Raw genomic sequence first — 21,836 nt, 5'->3', positions numbered from 1 at the left:
ACTTGAATGTGTTATTATTCAAGGATATCAGAAGGCTAAATAATGTGTAAGTATTCTTAAATTGGGGGCCAAAATAATCTTATGTTGAAAAGCAGTAAATCCATCTCCTACCTTTATTCCTGAGAAGGTCATACTTTAAACTCAAGAGTGGACCACCCAACATATTGCGGTCTTTGCTCTTGAGGGCCTCAGGAAGGTTTCCAGCCAGCCATATTGATCTGCTTAGATCATTCCTGTCCCCTCCTCTGAGCCATTCTGACAAGATCAGAACTTCAATCCTGGGTTTAATCTGAAATTAAACTGTGATTTCAGTTAGGAGCCTGGTGAAAAGGCTGATTGACATCAGAGTGCCCTCTCTGTTGGACAGAATGACTTGGGACTTAACATATCTAGTCATCAAGACATTGCCTTTTGACTAAACCCCTATCATCATAACCATAGTGAAAGACCTGTGCCAGTGATTTCATTGATATGGCAGACTTTCAAAGGAGGAAATTCCCTTGTTGCCCCTTTCTCTGCAGTTTGTCGTTTTAGAAGGTTGCCAAGGGCCCTCAGACATTAAATGACTTGCTTAGGGTCACCTAGTCATCTTGTAAGATGGAGGCTAGATTTGAACTCCATTTTTCCTACTCCAGACCCAGGACTCTATTGGGATGCCCTCCTTGTAATTTACATGACTTTACTTTCATTAAATTTTTTAACTTCATTAAAAATTTTAATCATGTCTATTTTATCAATAAATAAGAGTTGGTTGTTGACAGGCTTTATGGGAAGCACACTTGGAAATGGGCTAGTCGGAGTGAGGGCTCCATGTGGTCCATGGTTATTAGGATCAGTGTCACCCTTTCTGATGGTGGATCTCATTAAAATTAGAAAAAAAAACAAAAAAATCCCCCAAAACCAACCCAACCCTAAGCCAACCAAGAACTACTTTTCAGAAAAATGAGTTCAAGTGAGTGCTTTCATTTTACTTACTTGAACTTATTTTCTGAATTGTAACATTATGAAGGACTTTAGGAATATGGTAAAAGTTTTAACGACTAGAAAACTTTTATGAAAATGCTACCCGAGTACTGGAGATGAGTTTCATAAATTCATTTTAAATAGCTCCTAACTTCTGTTCCATTGAATGCTTGTTTGTGTTTAATACAGACAATCTTTAATACAAATTGCAATTAATACAAATACTATTACTTTTGTATTACAAATATGGTTGTCCTTTAATGCAATTTACAAGTTAATACGGCTTATGATTGGATTTAGTTATAATATGAAGTGAGTCATTTGGGATCCTAGCTCTAGAGAGATCTATAGGCACTTGAAGGCAGCACTTTCATTAGAACTTGTGTCATATCCAAGAATCTCACAGGTGGGTTTATTCCTCAAGTATTCTGTCTTTTGCTGAGAAAAATTTCTTATGGTGTGATCATCTTCTCCTCCAAAGTTATTGTGTTTACTTATCTCTATACCCATTTATCCCTTAAAATTAAAATAATTGGACTGGTTTTTGAGTATGCCTTATGGAAGTACTCTTCTTCCTTTTCCTAATGCATCATGTAGTTTGAAAATGGGAATAATAATAAATAATAATAATATAAAGTACAAAAATTTATACATTTTGAGGACTTTTAAATGAATAAACCTCTAATCTTAATTGAAAAAAGAGGGGTATTAGAATGCCTGTAAGTAGATACCACTTGGTGATTTTGGTTTCTTGGTGAATGTCATATGCAATGAGAGGATTTTTTGGTTCTGATTTTTTCCCCCATCATTTTCTAACAGAATTCAGTTATGAGCAATACCTCTCGTTTATTGCTTCAGAATCTCTCTTACTTACAAATGGCCCAGCAGCAACTAATGAAGATAGAGAATATCCATGCAAACAGCGTAAGTGTAATGTTTAATTAAGCAGTTGTTAAATTTAATTAAATAGCAATTAAAATCTATTGTTGAATAGATTTTGCTTGTTTTGCTCCTCACTCAGCAGTTATGGCAGAGGTCATTCACAGACCCCATTCCACTGTACTTTGTAGGGGGTCTACTCTATTTTTGTCCTGGGCTGGTTTGCCTCTCTTGGCAGCCTGGTCCCCTCCTTCCTCCCCACCCTGACCCCACTCCTTACTCAGAAATCTCAAATTGAAGTGATCCACCAACTGTAGCCTCCTATTGCAGACACATGTTCAATGGGGTTCCATTTTTACCACATTTGGAATTCTTGTGTGGAGTAGAGGTGTTTAAATGTTTTTTTTTCCTTTTTTGTAGAAACCTGGATTACTGGGTGACCCTCCAGCTATGGTACTTCAGACTGCACTAGGAGCCGGGGCAGCAACATCACTGAAGGCAGAGTTGGGGCACCGGGGAGAAGAACATAAAGGTACCCTAATGTCATCTTATTTTGCCTAGTCAGATGTGAGATTTGGAGATCATAATTTGACCCTCTGTTTTTTTTTTCCTTTAAGTCATTTAGGAAGGACAGTGGTTAGTCAGGAAACTTGAGGTCAAATCATGTCCCAGACACTTCCTAGCTGTGTGACCATGGGCAAGTCACTTAACTTCTGGGTGCCTCAGTTTTCTTATCTGTCAAATGGTAAATAATAATAACACCTACTTCTTAAGGTTCTTGTAAGGTTCTAATGAGATGATATATATATATATATATATCTCATGTTTTATAAAATTAAAAAAACTACATAAATGCTAACTGTTTTCTGCTTTGGGGGGACTATCACCCTTCAAATTCTTTACATTTAAAACATGGAATAAGTTCTGTATTGGGGCAGGGAACTGGTGACTGGGATGATGGAAGTTTGTGAAGGTAGATGCTTTCATGACAGGCAATGTGATAATGACTCAAGGTTACATCCTAGCTGTGTGATAAGTCCCTGAATCACTTAGACAACACTGCAGACTGGCCGCACTGCTGATCAGCATTAGTCAAGAAGGTTCCCCACTGTGAAGTCACAGGTTCATAATTGAAACCTTTCCAGTTCATTCCACTGGCCAACTTTGAGACCCCTAAGTCATCCCCATGATGAAACATCAGAGGAGGAGGAGGAGGAGGAAGAGGAGGAGGAGGAGGAGGAGTTCCCATGTACCTACTGGTTGACACCCCCCAGATGTCCCACAACCCTGTGGGCATCTATGGCTCAAAACTGGACCTCGTTCCCTTTGCCCCCAGAATGTTCCCTCTTCTGAAGCTCTTTCTGCCACTGTCAAATCTTGCCTAGCTTTCCTTATTCCTTTTATCACCTTGAACTCTCTCCTTCCTGTACAGAACATTCCATCCCTACACAGCCTATCCCACTATACCCAGAATGAAATTTCTCCTCTTCTCTGCCTCTTGGAATCCCAAACTTCGTCTCTCCTCCGTTGCCTCTTCCTATATGCTCCTTGCCATGCTCTCAGTTGTTACTGCTTTTCTCTCCCCAAAAGACTGTCTTTACTCAAATGGAGCTGTGACGTGATCAATTCTTGAAAGTTCCCTCCAACAAATAATGATAGTAATAATAGCCAGCATTGATTTTACCCTTTAAGATTTACAAAATGTCTTGCAAATTTCTCATTTGGTCCTCACAATAGTCCCAGAAGGTCAGTGCTGCTATTATACCCTTAATACAGTTGAGGAAACTGAGGCAGATAGAGATTAAATGACTTATCCCACATCCCCAGCTAGTAAGTATCTGAGATTGGATCTTCTAGCCCCTCTACATGATTCATCCAGGTCTTCCCCTAAGTTTCCCCACAAGAGGTCCTTCCAGTGTGCCAGTGGTCTTCTTCATCTTCTGCTGAAATCCCAGGGGTAGCAGCACAAGCCCTGGCCATCTAGCTGGCAGCTCTCCTAGTGTATAGTTTCTCTCTTTAATTTTATTTACTAAAATGTGGGCATGTGGTTTCCCCATTGTCAGCACTTTGAGCCCCAAGGTTGGTTCATTCTTGTGTTGTTTTTCCCTAGCCCTGTCCACAATGGTGGGCACATAGTAGGCATTTAATAATTGCTTAAGGGAGGATGGAAAATGAATGGGAGGAAGGAAGAAGAGAAAAGAGGAAGAGGGGGGAGAGGGAGGAAGGAAGAATAGAAGAAAGGAAAGAAGAAAGAGAAGGGAAGAAGAAGGAGAGGGAGAAAAATGAAAGATTGGGGAAAGGAAGGAAGAGAGAGGGAAGGAGGGAGGAAGGAAAAAATGGAAGGGAGAGAGAGAGGAAGGAAAAGAGGAAAGAAGAGGGAAGGAGAAAAGGAAAGAAAGAAATAGATTATTTTATATATCTATATCTATATATATGCATATACAAGATGAATTTGAAGGACTTCTGTTATAAGTTAATCACACCCAAGAAATCCTGTATTTTGCCAAGTATTTGTGATAAAAAGGTTTTCCATTTCTCTTTGATTTTATCTCCTAAACCAACTTCCCTTTGGATCTTGGGCAGCAGGAGCGGGGATCTTGCCATTCTTTCCAAATCAGCACCTGGGTGGCCAAGGTGGACCAGGGGCAAGCACTCCTCAGGACAAGCCATCGACCACATTGGGATCGACCGAAGGAACAGTCTCGGGGCCACAGACTTATCTTCCCGGCTTTACAAATCCTGCGGCCGGAGGCTTGGGGACAGGTCAGCCCAGGCAACAAAATCAGCCGAAAAGCACCGAAGCAAGTTCAGGGGTAAGGATATGGGAGGCATGTGAAGACAGAAAAATCTGTTTTCCTCTTGATTATGTTAAGTGAAATTGGTAACAGTATTTATTTTTTTCTTAGCCTAACATTAAATGAGTTATTAAAATATCTTGATATTATAATTACTTTGAATTCCAAAACTTAAGTAATAATATATTTCAATTATCGAAAGAAAAAGCACAAAATATATAATTGTACTAAAGGAAAGCTAATCTAAAACTTTTGTATTAAAAGAATACTGCTAATAAAAATGGGAAATATTTATATTCTACTTTAAAGTTTGCAAGGCATATTGCCTATTTTACTTTATTTGTGAGGAAGGCGCTATTCTTATTCCCATTGGATAAGGATAACTAAGGCTATTTTTTGCATTTACGTGTAGAGATAGCGTTCAGCATTCATTTTTTGTGGACTTTGGAGTTTACATTTTTCTCCCTCCCTCCCTATTTCCTCTCTTTTCCTTTTCCTTCCTATCTCTCTCCCTTCTATTTTTTCCTTTCTCCCTCCTTTCTTCTCTCTTCCTTGCTTTCCCCAATCTTTCATTTCTTTTCTCCCTCTCCTTCTTCCTCCCTTCTTTTTCTTCTGTCCTTTCTTCTATTCTTCCTTCCTCCCTCTCCCTCCCTCCCTTCCTTTTCCTCCCCCTCCCCATGACACTGAATAATAAGATAGATGTTATGCATTTCAATCCCCATTTTGAAAGAAATATGCAAAAACTATAAACAAGGGGTGGCTAGGTGGCCCAGTGGATAGAGCACTGGCCCTGGAGTCAGGAGTACCTGAATTCAAATCTGGCCTCAGACACTTAATAATGACCTAGCTGTGTGGCCTTGGGCAAATCATTTAACCCCACTGCCTTGCAAAAAACAAAACAAAACTACAAACAAATCACTTTTAAAAGAGTGTGTATCTTTGTATACAAAACATAAATACACACATATGTGTATGTTTATATATTATATATATATATATATATGAGAATGGAATTACTTTATTTATTAAATATGTGTGAATATATAATAGATAAATAGAAATTGCTTTTCAAAGGATATATTTGTGAACATATGTGTAAGTGAATACAGAAATAGAAATCACTTTTAAAGTCTACCTATATTTAAGTATATAAGTATATGTGTAGATATAAGTATATGTGTAGATATAATATAAATAGGAATCAGTTTTAAAAAATATATTTTGTAGATTAATATATTTTTATCATATAATATATATTACTACATAATATATTACTATATACTATATATTATACATTATATTATATATATTTTACTACATAATATATAATATTATATAGATATACACTTTCTAAAGTGATTCCTATTTGCAGTAATTGATTTTTTTCTCCCAAAGTGGGGACTTTCCCCCTCCTGAAATCCTAATAAATAGGTAAGTTCTGAAACTGCAAAATGGAGTAGGGTATCAAAGAGAGAATTTGCAATCAAGAAGACTGAGATTGACTCTTCCTTTATATGAAGATGAGAATATATGTCATATTTATTCCATCCTGTTTATGACACCTTGATTAGTTCCAACTTTTTTGTCTATTAAAAATACTCTCAATTGAATAGAAAAGGTTTCTCAAAATTGGGATGTGAGGGGCGGCTAGGTGGCGCAGTGGATAGAGTACAGGCCCTGGAGTCAGGAGGACCTGAGTTCAAATCTGGCCTTAGACACTTAATAATTACCTAGCTGTGTGGCTTTGGGAAAGCTACTTAACCCCACTGCCTTGCAAAAAAAACCAAAAAAACAAAAAATTGGGATGTGCAATACGATTAAATAGCCATTTTTAACTTTTGTAAATATTTATTTTTCTTATTACTTTAAGAATCTCTGTGGAATTTTGTTAACAACTTGGAAAGTTTTTTCTGGCAGAACTGTCACAGTTATATACACTTTGTCTGAAGTTGGCAATTTCTCAAATAGAAATGTTGCTGTTCCATCCGGCTAGCCCAGGGCAGGTGTACTCACTCGCTAGCCTTGGGTAGTTCTCCATGTTGGAGATGGGGCCATTGATCGCCTTCCTGCTCCCCTGGCCCCCGCATCCCCAGGTGCCAACACCATCCCCCAGCGAGGTCTCATGGGTTGCTTTAGGTTATCCTGGGGTTTGGGATGCCGCCCACAAATTTCTCCAAGCACCAGCTCAAGCCTTAGCACAGAGTAGACATGAAGTAAATATTTGTTGAATTGTATTAAATTGACTTGGCTGAGTCTTCCTCATCTTCCTTGCTCGATGCTCTCATCTCTGACTTTGTGTTTAGAACAGAAAAGTGTGACCTCTAGCTCTGAGCATGCTTAATATTATCATTATTATTAATGGATTCAAAATGGCAACTCTCCACTTGAGGCACTTCAGTAATTCACCTTTAATTTAACACCTCGTAGAACTGCCTAGCCCACTGAGAAATGAAATAATTCAGGGAGGATCACATGCCTCAAACTTGTCAGATGGCAAATTTGAACTTGGGTCTTCCTAATTCCATTCCAGTCTTCTCTGTGCCACACAGTCTCTTTTAGACTATATTAATAAAAAGCTAGTCTCCAAATCAAGGGAAGCAATAGTCCCACCGTATGCTATTCCAGCTACCTGAGAGAAGGGCTGGTTCAAGGTAACACATTTTAAGAGGGACATGGTCAAGCAAGTCTTCAGTGGGCAAAAGATGAACAAAGTCTTAAAGGGGTCTTGAAACCATGTTAGAATAGCTCAAGAAACCAGACATATTTAGCCCATTAAATGAATATTTGGGATAAAGGAAATGATAGTAATATTCAAGTATTTAAAGAAAGAGGGCCAATGACTCCAAAGGATAAAATGAAGGTCGGGATATAGACATTTTCTGGAGGAAAATTCAATTCCTTATATAAAAGAATTTTGTATCAGATAGTGTGGACTCAAAATGGAACATTTGCCTTGGGTGGGTAGTGAGCTGCCTGTCACTAGGAGTGTTCAAGCTGAGTTTGAGTCACCAGCTCAAATTCTGCCTCTTCTCTTTCAATTTTTTGACTTCAGACTTTTCTCTTCCTCGATCTAGTGTCCTCATATGTAAAGTCCTCATATGTTGTTTTTTTTCTTTCTTTTTTAATAGACTGTCTCTAAAAATCAGACTTCACTTTTGGGGGAACCACCAAAAGAAATCCGGCTTAGTACCAATCCATACTTGAACTTGGCAAGTGTATTGCCTGGGGCCTGTTTACCAGGTAAGGCAAGGTCCCCTCCAGCTTAGCCTGTCCACAGTCCTTTGCAAGGTCACTGAAAACCTGTGTCGATCTCCAAGTTGTCCCCTATCCCAAATGTTACCCCTTCCCTGCAGGTGGGCTGCCCAGGGCTTGGCGTACAGGTTGAATGACTGTTTTTGTCATCAAAAGGATTTTACCATTTGGAGATATTAAAAAAATCTGACCCTCATGATGTGGGTCTTCCAACAAAAATAATCTTGGCGTATGCATATAATTATACTTTGGAGGGAAAATATTTTTCTTGTTATAAACCTCTGCAGCTGAGAGCTCTGCAACGTATCTGCAGCAATGTGGTTGAAGGTTAATGCCAGAGGGAAAATATGGTGACCCCTTTCGTTCCCATAAGTATAATGGAATGCTGCATTTAGTTGGACAGCTGACTTATTTCAACGTTAGCTGGGGCAGATCAGAGTAGAAATGAGCCCAAAAGAGGCAGAGGGTTAGGAACCAGTCCCAGTCTGCTAAAATAGTTGTCTCAAAAGCTCCTGGATGTTTTTTTTTTTCCCAGCAAAGAAACCTAGGGGCCTTTATCAAGAACATATTGATTCTACTATGTTTATCATATTAGTAATCCAGTTATTTCAGGGGCAACATAAGACACAGTCAACATGCTGGTGGCCAAAATAATAGTTGAGAGAAGTTAAAAATCCTACTGGGTTTCAGTCTGATGTCATGGATGATGATTTTAAAAGTCAGGGGAAAAAGTCAAATTATGTTTATGGAATTGGGGTGATTTATTTTTAGAAGGATTTCATTTTGAAATGGTTAAAATTTAAAATTCTCAAGCATATGGATTTGAGGTATTGCATTTTAATGAGACATTATTAAACGGCGCCAGATAAAACTGGTTTTTCTAGACTATAGGCAGCATAAAGGAATGCCATCTTGGGTTGCTAGGCCTTGCAGAAATAAAGAGGTGACTGTTTTTGTCCTCCTCCCTAGTCAGACTTTATGGGTCCAAATCTGGATGCAAAGGGATGTTGAGAAGTTAGGGAGGATCCAGTGATAGTCCCAGGAGAATGAAGGATTTTGAGTCCTTGTCATGTGGATCAGAAAAGGAACAGATAGAGTGAAGGGTCACAGAAAATTAAGGACCAGGTTTTATTTGCTTGAACTCAGAGCAAGGAACCCAAACAATGGGTGAAAGTTATTATGAGGCCAATTTTGGCTTGATATCAGACCAAACTCCCTCCCAACTGGAACTGTCCCAGTAATGAGCTGCCTTCAGAAGTCATGGTGTCTTCTCCACTGGAGGTCTCCAGGCAGAGCTAGACGATGTTATCAATGACGTTATGGTGGTCATTCACTTACTAGACAGGTGGGACCAGGGAGTGACTGCGGTCCTTCTAGGTCTTAAATTCTGTCAGTCTGTGATAGGTTGAAACAGATCACCTCACATTGGCAAATGTTGATCTGTGTCTGATTTAATGATAATTGACTATAGGAAGACCATTTCCTTTGACCCCATGTTTTGCTGGTGTGTGACCTTCACTAACACCAACCTGTTCATTTTACTTCCAGCCCCAGTGGTCAGTAAAACCATGAATGCTTTACCCCAGACTGGAATCACAAGCAACATACTGGATGCCATCTCTCAGGGAACCTCATCACAACATGCATTGGAAAGTTATATTAATTATTCTCAGCAGTTTGGTGATTATTCCCAGGTAAACAGCAGGCATTGGTTTCCTATTACTGATGGAATCTAGGCTCCTAGGAGTTACAAATATTTATTGAGCACAAGAGATACCATTAAGAGCTATCCTCAGGGACAGTTAGGTGGTGCAGTGGTTAGAACACTAGCCCTGGAGTCAGGAGTTCCTGAGTTCAAATCCTGCCTCAGACACTTAATAATTGCTTAGCTGTGGGACCTTGGGCTTAAGTCACTTAACCCCATTGCCTTAAATAAATTTTTTAAAAAAAATTTGTAAAAAGCTATCCTCAAAGCCACTGAGACTGGGTCACAGCCTGACTGAGTTGTGTTGGGTAAATCACTTAACTTCTCAGGGCTATGAGCATCTTTTAAAGACAAGACTGCTTAACCATGAACTTTTTTTGTTTTGTTTTGTTTGAAAGGCAGTGGGGTTAAGTGACTTGCCCAAGGTCCCACAGCTAAGTAAATATTAAATGTCTGAGGTCGAATTTGAAGTCAGGTCCTCCTGACTCCAGGGTCAGGTGATCTATCCATTGTGCCACCTAGCTGCCACCATGAACTTGTTTTTAAGCATAAATTGAAAGCTGTTTCCCTATAACTGGCTTCCTTTGCAATCCCATTTTTTAACTTTTATTTTATTTTATGCTTTGAATTCCCTTGCGTTAGGAAATCAATTCACTATGTGACTCTCACCTTAGGAAATAAAGCTCATAAGGAAAAATAACCAGACTTTGGGCATCAATGTCTTCCATCAGGGTAGGATGCTATATTGGTAAAGAATTGATCTTATAGGAATGAGACTAGGTAGGCAGTGTTGCTGTAGGAAAGGGAGTTCCCTTTTTTCAAATCTAATATAATAATAAGTTTCAGAATTCCTTGCATTTATTGAAACTATGATATCCTTCTTTGTAAAATTATGATAAATCTGGAGATTAAATCTAGTTAACTGCAAAGCCTCCATTGGCTTTATTAATAAAAAATAGTAACTGATTCCTATATATAGTGCTTTCATTTCTGAAAAGGATTTGATTTGTATACATGATTTCATTTGAATCTCATGTGAGAGAATGCCAAACTTACAAATAAGGAAACTGAGGATCAGGAAGGAAGTGATTTGCTCCATTTAATTAGGAAGTGTCTGAAGTGGGATTTGAACCCATTTCTAATTGACATCAAGCCGAGCCTTCTTACCGGTACACCAGACTGCTTCACCTTAATGGGATTCATAGCAGAAAATTGACTATCTTGAAAGTCTAGTCTTAGAATGCTAATAGGGAGATCGGTTGCAAGCATTGAAGTTGTCAAGATTGGCTGTTTCGAAGTATTTCAGAAGTTTAAAATTAGATGTCATTGGCTTAATTTTTTAATTTTCGGATGTTCTCCAAAGGAAGCGTCAGCATTCTGCTCAGACATGCAGAGCTGCTAATATAACAGTAGGACGATTGGAAAATAAAGACCCTGAAGTAAAAACTTAGATAAATTTCCTTCCATCTAATCTCTAAGGAGAGCTAAAAAGCAGCTGGATTAGAGAATTCCCACCTCTGTCAATCAACAAATATTTATTAAACAGCTACCATGTCCAGGCATTGTGTTGGGAAAAGAAAGACCAAAGTGAAACAGTGCCTGCCCTCAAGGAACCTCCATTCTAGGTCACTGGATGAGGTTAGATGAGGCAGCCTTGAGCTCTCCCTCTCTCTGAGTGGTAACTTCTTAGGCTGAGCTATGAGATGCTTGAGAGGAATTTCTCCAAAGGCATCCAGGTCCAGAAAGCTTCTGCTTGACCTGCTCAGGTGCGTGATTGTGCTCATTGAGCATCTGCAGAATCTTTTGTTGAGGAACAACCTGCTTTGCTTTGGAATCAATGAAGCTGCCAATGAAATGGCTAGAAAATAGACAATAGGTTTCAGAGTTTTGCTGTTGGGAAATAAAGTAGGTACAGCATTTTACAAATCTTAAATGCTGTATAGCACTAGCTATTGTTATTATTTCTATTACTGTTTAAAAACCTTGGTGAAATAGGTAGATAGAAACATAAATGATAGATAAATAGAGGTAGATATGGACAGCCCTGTGTCATAATCACTTGGATATGTTAGTTTTCCTTTTTTTTTTAAGATTTTTTTTGCAGGCAAATGATGTTAAATGGCTTGCCCAAGGCCACACAGCTAGGTAATAATTATTAAGTGTCTGAGGTTGGATTTAAACTCAGGTACTCCTGTCTCCAGGACTGGTGTTATATCCACTGTGCCACCTAGCTACCCCCACTTGGATATTTTAAAAACATTTGGAAGGACCAGAATTTACAATATCTCAAAGGGTTGACTGATCAATTGAGATAGTGTATTTTTTTTAATCCATTAGACAAAGAAAATAAAGGATGAAAGTTTTATTTGAAAGTAAAATTATAATAATTTCTAGTTAAATTGATATACTTGATCTTTTCAGTGTTAAACCAGTTCTAATGAAGTTTTAAAAATTGGGTTTGGTACAACAAATTCTTCAGTTACCCACTAATATTTATAACCAATGGAGGTTCTAATGCCTATTTGCCTCTCACACCATTCTGTCACATTGGATTCCAGGGTTTCTTTCAAACCAGGAAGTTTAAGTCACATAAGATGAGAGTAAAGATTCACAAAAGCTTAATAACATGAAAGAAAAAGTTGAATTGCAGAAAGTTTTTAATAGTCCTCAATAGTCTTTTGCTGCCACCCAGTGGGTAAAACAAAATAGAATCATTGAATGTTAAACAGATTTTTTTTTTTATGAAAAACATAAGAGATCAGAGTAGCAATTGAAGTTATTTTGAATCACGTAGTTTTAGCAGAGACGACAAGGGTCACAAATGATTCTCATCCTAAAAACAATCATCAAAAATTTATGTTATTTTAAAAAGCAAGTTCATTGTAAAAAAAAAAATAGAACTTTAGGAATTGAAATTTTTTTCTAGTTGAGAGTCAGGTGGTGAGGTGGATAGATGATTGATGATGGATAGGGACCTTTGGGTTCAAGTCCTATCTTTAACACATATCACCTTAGTGACCATGTGTAGGACATTTAATTCTGTCTGGACCTCAAATGACTAAGATTGGGGGGGGGGTCCTTAACCTGCTTTGAATCATGGACCCTTTTGACAATCTGGGAAAGCCCATGGATCTCTTCTCATAATGTTTTTAATGTATAAAACAAAATATTTAGGATTACAAAGGAAATTACATGTAAACGGAGTTAAAAATACTTTTAAAACCAAATTCATGAGCCCCCTGCAATCTATTCATGGACCCTCAGTATGTTTTTGGCCTCTAGGCTAAGAACCCTATGCTAAGTTTGTATCACTTTCCCCCTCCAAATACTCAAATTAGTTTAAAAAGAAAGTTCAGATTAAAAGCAGAATATATCTTTTAAATATTCCAAACAGCTAACCAGAGCATTAACACATCCCAAAACAAAGAGAAACCAGTAAGCCTTTGAGATTTTTTTTGGCTGTGTGTCTTAAGTCAAATTTCATCTGAGCTGTGTCTTTGAGGTTCTTAGATTTAGAGAGGGTAGAACCTCAGAGGAATCCAGGGGGGCTGAATATTTTGCCCTTGAAGAAATTGAGGCATGGGGTCATTAAGTGAGTTACCTAAGGTCTCCCAGAGATAGTCAAGAGGATTCCAGGATCCTGAGATTGCTTATTATCAGAACCTTGAATGATGAGACAGAGACTTATGTTTGTCAGATTTTCAGATGACTCAAAGCCTGGAGGGTTAGCAGACAAGTTGAATGACAAAATCTGGGTCTAAGAAGTTTTTGTTAGACCAGACTGATGAGTCACATTTCATGGGATGCAGTTTAACAGGGTACTAATTTGAAGTCTTTCATAGATAAATATACACTACTCAGGTTCAGCACACCACCACATTGGTTATTCTAACTTTGTCTTATGCTCTAAATGGCATAAGGTAGTAATGATGAACCTGTGACTGCTCATTAGGAATGTTAGAAAAGTAAACTTGATTTTTCCCCATTTTATCACTCTTACTAGAGCAAACCAAGCTGCCATCACCAAGGGAACCAGTAACCTGAGGTATGATAATGGAAAGTCAGGTCCAAAGGTGACCCCTAATTGCTAGTAAAAGATTTGATGGCATGCTGTAAATTCAGAGTAATTTGACAAAGGAAAGTCAAAGGTTAAGAGAAAAGTACCAACTTGTACCACCTTAGACTCTGTTTTCCAAAGTGGCTCCAAAGATTTATGTTGAATAAATAGGATGTCTTTCCAGAGTTATGTGTTATGATTTTAAAAAAAAGACCACCATCTGTCAGTTGAAATGTATGGGTCTACTGTGTGGTTGGGATCAAGGTGGTAAAACCAAGTTCCAGTTTCAGTTTTGTGAAGAGGGACATATTCCTTTACAAAGGTTGCATCTCTAAGGCCAATATCAACAGCTCACTCAATTCATTAATATAAGAAGACTAAATAGGGGAGATGCAATGCCAGTATCATTGCCAACTGTACCTCTAACCAAGCATGATGGACCTGGACAAAAGACAAAGTCTCTAGAAATCTCGTCATGTCCCTTTTCAAAGTCTGTAATTCAAGTTTCCATTTGAATTAGGTGAGTGGTACCTGGTTGACCATAAAACTCAGAGCATGACAGTTAATTACAACACCTGAGAAAAGGAAATAGGAAATCCTCTTGTGACATGCAAAAGTGGGTATCAGGAAGGAAACCAAGTGTGCGTCAACACAAAACCATTAATCGAAAATTATGATCATCCCCCCAAATAAAATGAACCAGGGGTTCTTAACCTTTTGTGGGTCCTAGTCTCCTTGAATAGTCTGGTGAATCTTACACCCGTTTTTTTAAATTGTGTTTGTAAATTAATAAAATGCACAAGATTTTAAAGGAAACTAATTATATCAATTTTTAATTTTTAAATTAATTTTCTCAAAATCAGGAACTCCAGGTTAAAAGCCCTTGGTCTGAATAAAGGGAAGATATAAAAAATTGGGAAGAAAAAAATAATTTACCGAGTACCAAAACAGCATCCAAAGACAGTGTCATTTTATTATGTGCTTCAAAATTAAATTAAAAGGTGAAGGGTTGACTGAATCTTTAAAGAATTTCTTGCTGAAAAGCAGAAATCCCTGAAAATCTTGAGAGGCATCACAATATCCTGTTTGTACAATGTCTGCAGGGTGGGACTCTGGTCATTCTAGGAAAGAGCAAGCTTTTGGAGAAGCCTTGCTCATTCAGTCTTCCCATAGTGCAAATATATAGTTGAATACCAGGTTAATAAATGTTTATTGACTTGACTAGATTGGTTTAGGTACTAATTCAATGCAATCTGTTATTGCATTAGGTCTGATGTTAGGACATAGCAGAAAGAGCTCTGGATTTTGAATTGACCAACCTGGGCTGAACCTTCAGCTCTGCTACTTAGACCTTAGCCATGGGCAGAACCATGACATGGAGAAGACACTGAAGGTTTTCGGGCCTCCATTTTTTCTAAAATGAGATCATTCTATTAGATGATTTCTAATTCTAAAGTTCCTTCCAGTTCTAAAGCCTAAGATCCTGTGATAATAAAAAGATTGAATAGAGGCAGCATGGTAAACAGATATAGAGTTCTGGCCATGGAAGCAGGAAGACCAAGGTTGAAGTCCCACGTCTTTTTAATCTTTCAATGTCCCAGGCAAAACTCTCAAGTTCTTGAACAGGTACCAGGAGGAATTTTCTCACTCGAATTTCCCTCTACAGATGAAATCATGTCTGATTCAAAATGAATTTAATTTAAAAGCAGACTTGGAGCCAAAAGGATCTCAAAGTCCTTTCTGCTTGTATGAAGACTTATTTTCAAGATTTTTGTTTATGAATATATTTAGTTATTACAATAATCTTGTTGTGAAAGTAAACATTATCCCCCCTCCCCACAAAAAGAGAGAGAAATCTCAAGAGAAATGAAGTTAGAGAAAGGGGAAAAAAAGTGTGCTTCAGTCTGTGTTCAGATGCCATATCAGGTCTGTCTCTGGGATGCGTTGCCTTCTTCATCGTAAGTCCACCAAACAAGCTGCTTCAATATTTTTTCCCACAGTCACTATTTCTAGCTGTATTGCCCTTCAACCCCTAGTCCCAGTCGAACAGACCTTCTAAGCTGTCTTGGACTGGGAAATTGTATCACTCAGTCTTTCTGTGGGTTCTGATCCTCTAAATTGTAAATGGAGTCATAATTTGGGGGGGAGTTTCTGGGAATTCCTGCCCTCACACCACCATCTTGGCTCTGCCCCTAATATTATTTCTTTATCAGTCTTTTGTGAGAGAGTTCTTACTACACCAATACTCCATTCAACAAATCTATAACTGAAGTCAGCTAGGTGACATTTTTGAAGGCAAAACCTGGGTAGGGCAATTTTTAAAAAGTTTCTTTTTTAAAAATGTATTCTAGCTTTTGTTTTTCACAACACTTTCATCTTCAGATATTTTCATCCTATATAACAAAGACTAAGAGAAAGAAAGGTGTAGAAATGTGAGAGGAAGGGGGAAGAAACAGGGAGAAGGAGAAAGAGATAGAGGAGAGAGAGTAGAAAGGGAGGGATGGAGGGGGAGGGTAGAGAAGAGAAGAGAGGGAGAAGGGATGAAGAGAAGAAAGGAGAGAAAGGGAAGGGAGAGAGTGAAAGAGAAGATGGAAAGAAGGGAAGAAAGAGAAGGAAGGGAAATGAAGGGGAAAGGAGAAGAGGAGGGAAAGGGGTGATAGAAGAAAGATTAGAAACTACCGTAGCAAGAAGATAGAAACAAGAATTTGATTAAAATGTAGAACATCCAGGAAGAGAAATGGGAGAGGGACAAAGAAAAAGGGAAAGGGATCCTCCTTTCCATCATCTCTGCTTCTCTCGGAAGCATATGATCTGTTGGTTCCCCTCTTGGGCTTTATAAAGTCACTGTATGATTTTTTTTTCCTAGAGATTTTGTTTTTTTTTAATATGTGGGAGAAGGATGGCAGGTGCTTCTTACACCATTTTCTTTTCTACATAAAATGAGAACCATTGTGGGAGGTGGCGAGGCTGAGGCACAGGCCCTCTATACACATTTCCAGTAATGAACAAGCTCTGGCCTTAAGATTCTATCGGCTACTATTTGTATTGGTTCCTTTCTTCCAGGTAACTTCACCTTTAAGAAATGAAAAGCGAGGCTCCTCATACCTCATTTCTGCCCCTGAAGGGAGCTCGGGGGAATTTGTTGACCAACACTCTCAGGGCACAGGAGGGTATTATACAGAATCCTACTTAAAGAAGAAGCGTGTCTACTGAGGTTCCCTCCATTGGTCGGTCTTCCTGTCTGCTCCGCGTAGCTCATTTCCAGGACCTCTGCTGTTCATCGCTGCCTTAAAGTCGGCCAGACTAGCCATCTTGAAAAAAAAAATGGATCACCGTTCCCCGGAGGAACATCGAGTGCTTCACAGATGGCAGATTTGCCAAATGAAAATAAGAAGCAATAATTTAAAAAAAGAAGACATCCACTGAGACCATTTCCCGCTAGTATTAGGTGCATCCTAAATAAGATGTTCAACTTATCATAGATTGCTGAGATGAACAATGTTCCTTATTTTCTGTTGGCAAATACCAATTTTCCCATAATCATTTTGATACCTTCTCTAATCATCTAAAGCAATAAAGTTTCCTGAGCCTTAGAAGGGTGAGTCTAATGATAGGTTGATTTCTTTTTCTTTTTTTTAACCCCATAAGCCAATGTGCATTTCCACCCATTTCTGCTAGTTTCCTTTGTAGGTAGGAGATATCATGATGTAGCAAGAAATGCACTGGGATTTGGGATTCAAGGACCTGGGTTCAAGTCCCAGTTACTTTCTGTTACCATTTGGTTGATTCCTTGGTTTCCTCATTTATAAAATAAAGAGGTTGAACCCACTGACCTGTAAGGTCCCCTTGAACTCTTAAGTCTATGATCATCTGAGCTTTGCCCAGTTGTTAAAAAGCACGTTCCAAGAACCAGTCATGACCTTGTTTTGAGAAGCTTTATGTGCAAAAAGAAATTGCTGACATACAATCAACTTTGCGGTACAAACTCCATGTGGAGACATATAGGCAGTGTGATTGTTTGGTAGAACATGGTTAGCCATAGCTTTATTTCTGTGGTAGCTATTTGACTTTGAAAGTATAAGAATTACTTTGCATTTAAAAAAACGTTTTTAACAAATGTATGAAACAGTGAAAAACAACTAAGTGGACTAGAATCACTTTTCTTTCTCCATTGTCATTGTGAAAAACTCATTTTGATGATACGATCACCACTTCTCTTGGATTGGGTAATTGAGTCCCTCACAAGAGGTTGCTAGCTAGCTAGATTCTAGATACTTTGGGGGAAGACTTGCACTGGCCCTTGACCCTCTGAAGTGTCCATGAATAGGAACCCTTAAAGAGTCTTGATTTTCATTCATCACAGACTTGTGGTCAGCAGGGAAAGCAAGACTCCTCTGCCAGCTTCCCAGCAGAGAGCAGAGGCAGACCACCACTCAGCCATTAGCCCCCACTGTCATTTTGGTGACCTTCTCTTCATTCTTCCAAAGCAGTCAAGTAATCAGTATCTTCCTTTCTGTTAGCCAAGGAGATCAGGAAACATTTTTTTCCAATGTCAAAGCGCTCTATAAACGTTCATTATTATTGTCATTCTTCTGAAGGAGCCTACTGTGGTACCAGTATTGATGACCTCTGGTCTAGAAGATCAAATAAGATATTTGTAAAGTGCTTAGCATAGGGTCTGGCACATAGTAGGCGCTTAATAAATGCTTGTTCCCTTCCCCTTTAATTAAAATAGTCAGTTAAAGCTTGTACCCCACAGTAAACCCGAAGGACATTGGGAAGCCCTTGCATTCCACAAAGTTTCCAGATGGATGAAATACAGACCTTGGCTCTTTAAGGATCCCAAACTTTTTCAAAATAGAATTAAAAGAGTCTTCGGCCATTCTTAGGATTCGTTATGTTTGAGACAAGAAGAAAATCTGCCCTATTTTAGTTATGTCACATGGTATTGATGTTTAATAACGCTTTGTGTAGTCTGGAGTGAATTTTAATTTGCTGAACTTCCTGCCTGTGTTTTCTGTTCCTGAAATCGCATCTGTTCAATTCCAGCATGTCGCCAAGCCTCGCTCACAGTAGGCACTTAATAAAAGCTTGTTGGTCAGTTGGACGTTTTAATTATACTAATGGGGTAGCTACATAGCTCTTTCTCAGAATTCTTCAACTTGCAAGTGATTCTTCAAATAAGACAGGGACTGGATTCATGATTTCATTGATAAAAAGAACTCCCAATGGGGAAACTTGCTCTACCGAGGCCGTCAGCCCATGGGCATCTGCTGCAGGTCAAGTGACCTGCCCAGGGTTACCCAATCGAAGATGTGGGGGTGAGAAGCAGAGGGAGCGCCTTGAACAGCAGGTCCATTTGCTATCAACTCAGCCATGCTGCCTCTCATCTTTAGCAATATAACCAGTGATTATTCAACAACCTGCTTGTCATTGATCGTTGCCCCATGTTTTCCTTTCCCTTGTTCTTTCCTACTTTGCATCAAATGTTTTTGTGACCCTTCTCAAGATCGGTGAACAGGAAAGCAAAGAAGGAAAACTCTAAAATCGAGATTGTTAACCAGCAGCTACACAGACCCATTCCAGTTTATCTGTGAAGAGGATTGAAACCCTGGCCTAAAGTGAAGAGTTGGGGTTACCGGGAATTTTTTATCCAGGCTATTCCTAGTGCTTGTTACTACTATACGCAGTAACCAAGCCCATTACTGGGGGGAGAGGGGAAACCATGAAAATTCTGTATTATAGTTATTTTTCTATGTAATCAAACTAAAATGCTCTGTGTTCATCTAATTCTTAATATTAAAAAGACATATGCATGTCAATTCTTTATTAGATTTATTTGTATAAAGAGTAACAAAGTGCATATAGGTTGTACACAGGTTCCAAACAGGTACAAGTGGGGGTAATGGTGGAACATTCCGCTACCTGCATAAGACAAATATGGATGTGGGCAAGGTTAGAAAATGGGCCCTTAGCTCACTACACAAATTTGAACAGCCCATCTCTCTGTCGTCTGTCTCTCAGTATTGCCAGCCCTGCATCTTTCCAAAAAGCATTTTTCAAGATAAGAAGGTGAGAAGTAATGGCACACTAGGACCACAGAGTTTTAAATGATTGTTTAGAGACATTCTTTAAAACCATTTGTGTTCCCATTGGATTGACAACCACGTCATTTTAACTGTCTAGCCGGCTACCCTCAAACCCAAGAGTTGGCACCTTTTAGGCGGGCGATACTAGATTCCAAGAGGTGAGAATCCTCTAGGTGGCGATCAGCTTCCAGGTTGCACATGATGGGGATGTGGACGCTATCCCCCAATGACAGGCTTGTTGCCTATACCCATTCCATAAAGACATTTTTGCCTTTTCACGTCAAGTATAGAAACACCCTAAAGTATAATACAATTTATATGGCATATCTAAATGTTTCCATTCAACATATAAAATGAGTTTGACTTCTGAAGTGTCAAAATCCTTAGAAATAATTTTTTGTAGCAAAGTTTGAAAATTAAAAAGGTACACTTTTGTTTTTATTAAAAAAACAAAAAGAATAAAGCATATTGAGTGGTATTGGGGTTCTTCTAGCTCAGCTGCTTAGGACGTGTTGATAACAAGGTCAATGCCATCCATTCAATTCCCAAGTCCATCCGATTTAGGCAGGATATGGTCTGTCCAGTAGGCACAGGCTGCATCCCTTTGCCCAGCCGATCTTTTTACAGATGGTCACCCTGGTCACCCAGGATCCAAGAAGATGACTTGTAAGAGAAAGTCACATCAGTAGAATTCCCTTCATTTTCAAAAGCAGTAGGTGAACTGGAATTTGAGAGAAGGTTTGGTCCATTTGTTTAGATACTGAAAGTTTGTATGTACAAAGAAAGGTAACTTGAAAAGCCCATGGCCCTTGCCTCAATTTGACAAGTCAGGAAAATGGATTCAGTTTCCTATTATAACTCATAAATGCCAGTGAAGCAAATAAATTCAGAGAGTATTTGGGCCAGGTTTCTTGATACCTGAAATACTATTCTTGTGACAAGCCATGTGGGTGTTACTAAAATTATCAGCAACCAACAGCCCAATGAAATGAGAGCCACCAACTACAGCAGCTGGTGGAATACATTGTCCAACAAGAGGAGTGCTTAAAATGGGGGTTCCTTATATCGGTTGCCATTCTGTGATCATCGCCTGCAAAGAACCATTCTAAGATATTAAGCACTACCATACGTGGTAGACACTCAATAAATGTTTTTTGAATGAATGACTGAATTGGGGGAGAATACAAATGTTTACATTTTTTAAAAAGAGTCCTCCCCACCCCCAACTGAGATTAGCTACTTGACTTCTATAGGGGACAGATTGCCAACTGTTGGGCAGTACAAACAAAAGTTTTTGGGCAATGTCCAAGCCCCAACACTTAGAGGAGTGCCTCAAACAGAACAGGCACTTAAATCAATGTTTGATTGATGGGATCTTATTTTATAAGTGCTTCAAATCCCCGGATGAGGTTCTGAAAGGATGTTCGGTTGCTTGGATGGTACTCCCAGCATTTACTCATTAGTTGATAAACCTGTAAAAAAAGAGTAATGGGAAAAAATGTTGGTGTTGAGTTGATTTGGTTTGGGTTTGCTTTTTAAAATAAATTTTAAAAAGAATGTAAATTATGAGTTAAAAATAAAGCCCTTAAAATGAGATTGAGTATTTGGCAGAAAGGGGCACCTGAACCAGATACAATTTGCAAAGTTCAGTAAGCTTACTGATTCATCCATTGTCCATACAACCTCAAAATATTACCAGTTACTTTTAAAATGTAGTTTGGAGATGAAATCTAAGGTGATAGATAGAACACCAAGCTTGGAACTGACTGATCAAAATCCAGAGAGCAAATGAATTGGCAGAACATTCATGTTCCATTTACATCTTTCCTCCAATTCCCACTGCTCAATTATAGCTAATATTACTTATAATGACATTTTGACATTATAGTCTTGAATTTAGTCACAAAAATTGAAGGCTTTATGGAATGTAGAAAAGATAATATATTTAGTCACACCACATTCATTTTCAAGGTTCTACCTGTGTTATTGGGCTTAGATACGACAGTGCATATAGAAAGACAGAGGGAGGCATAATAGGGAGTAGGAGTCTTCACTTAAGGTGTGGACTTAGCACCTCATAAGTATCTTTAAAGGGC

General features: G+C 38.6%; 2 protein-coding genes across 3 annotated transcripts in view; one reads left to right on the top strand and one right to left on the bottom strand.

Annotated features, from left to right (window-relative positions):
* The window catches only part of RAVER2 (ribonucleoprotein, PTB binding 2), an 88,001-nt gene extending 67,798 nt beyond the window's left edge, over positions 1 to 20,203 (top strand). Inside the window, exons 7-12 of the mRNA XM_074220633.1 lie at positions 1,783 to 1,887; positions 2,263 to 2,374; positions 4,426 to 4,655; positions 7,766 to 7,877; positions 9,438 to 9,583; positions 16,715 to 20,203. Coding sequence (XP_074076734.1) covers positions 1,783 to 1,887; positions 2,263 to 2,374; positions 4,426 to 4,655; positions 7,766 to 7,877; positions 9,438 to 9,583; positions 16,715 to 16,864 — 855 coding nt within the window. The 3' untranslated portion in view covers positions 16,865 to 20,203. The remainder of the gene's footprint in view (positions 1 to 1,782; positions 1,888 to 2,262; positions 2,375 to 4,425; positions 4,656 to 7,765; positions 7,878 to 9,437; positions 9,584 to 16,714) is intronic.
* Positions 19,470 to 21,836, bottom strand: part of JAK1 (Janus kinase 1) — a 139,988-nt gene continuing 137,621 nt past the window's right edge. For both annotated transcript variants that reach the window (XM_074221254.1, XM_074221253.1), the window contains one exon: positions 19,470 to 21,212. In XM_074221254.1, coding sequence (XP_074077355.1) covers positions 21,117 to 21,212 — 96 coding nt within the window. In that variant the 3' untranslated portion in view covers positions 19,470 to 21,116. The remainder of the gene's footprint in view (positions 21,213 to 21,836) is intronic.

The sequence above is a fragment of the Macrotis lagotis genome, chromosome 2 (assembly GCF_037893015.1).
Source record: "Macrotis lagotis isolate mMagLag1 chromosome 2, bilby.v1.9.chrom.fasta, whole genome shotgun sequence".
In the NCBI taxonomy this organism is placed as follows: domain Eukaryota; kingdom Metazoa; phylum Chordata; class Mammalia; order Peramelemorphia; family Peramelidae; genus Macrotis; species Macrotis lagotis.
The sequence above is the reverse complement of the archived record's forward strand: the minus strand, read 5'-3'. Positions and strand labels throughout refer to the sequence as shown.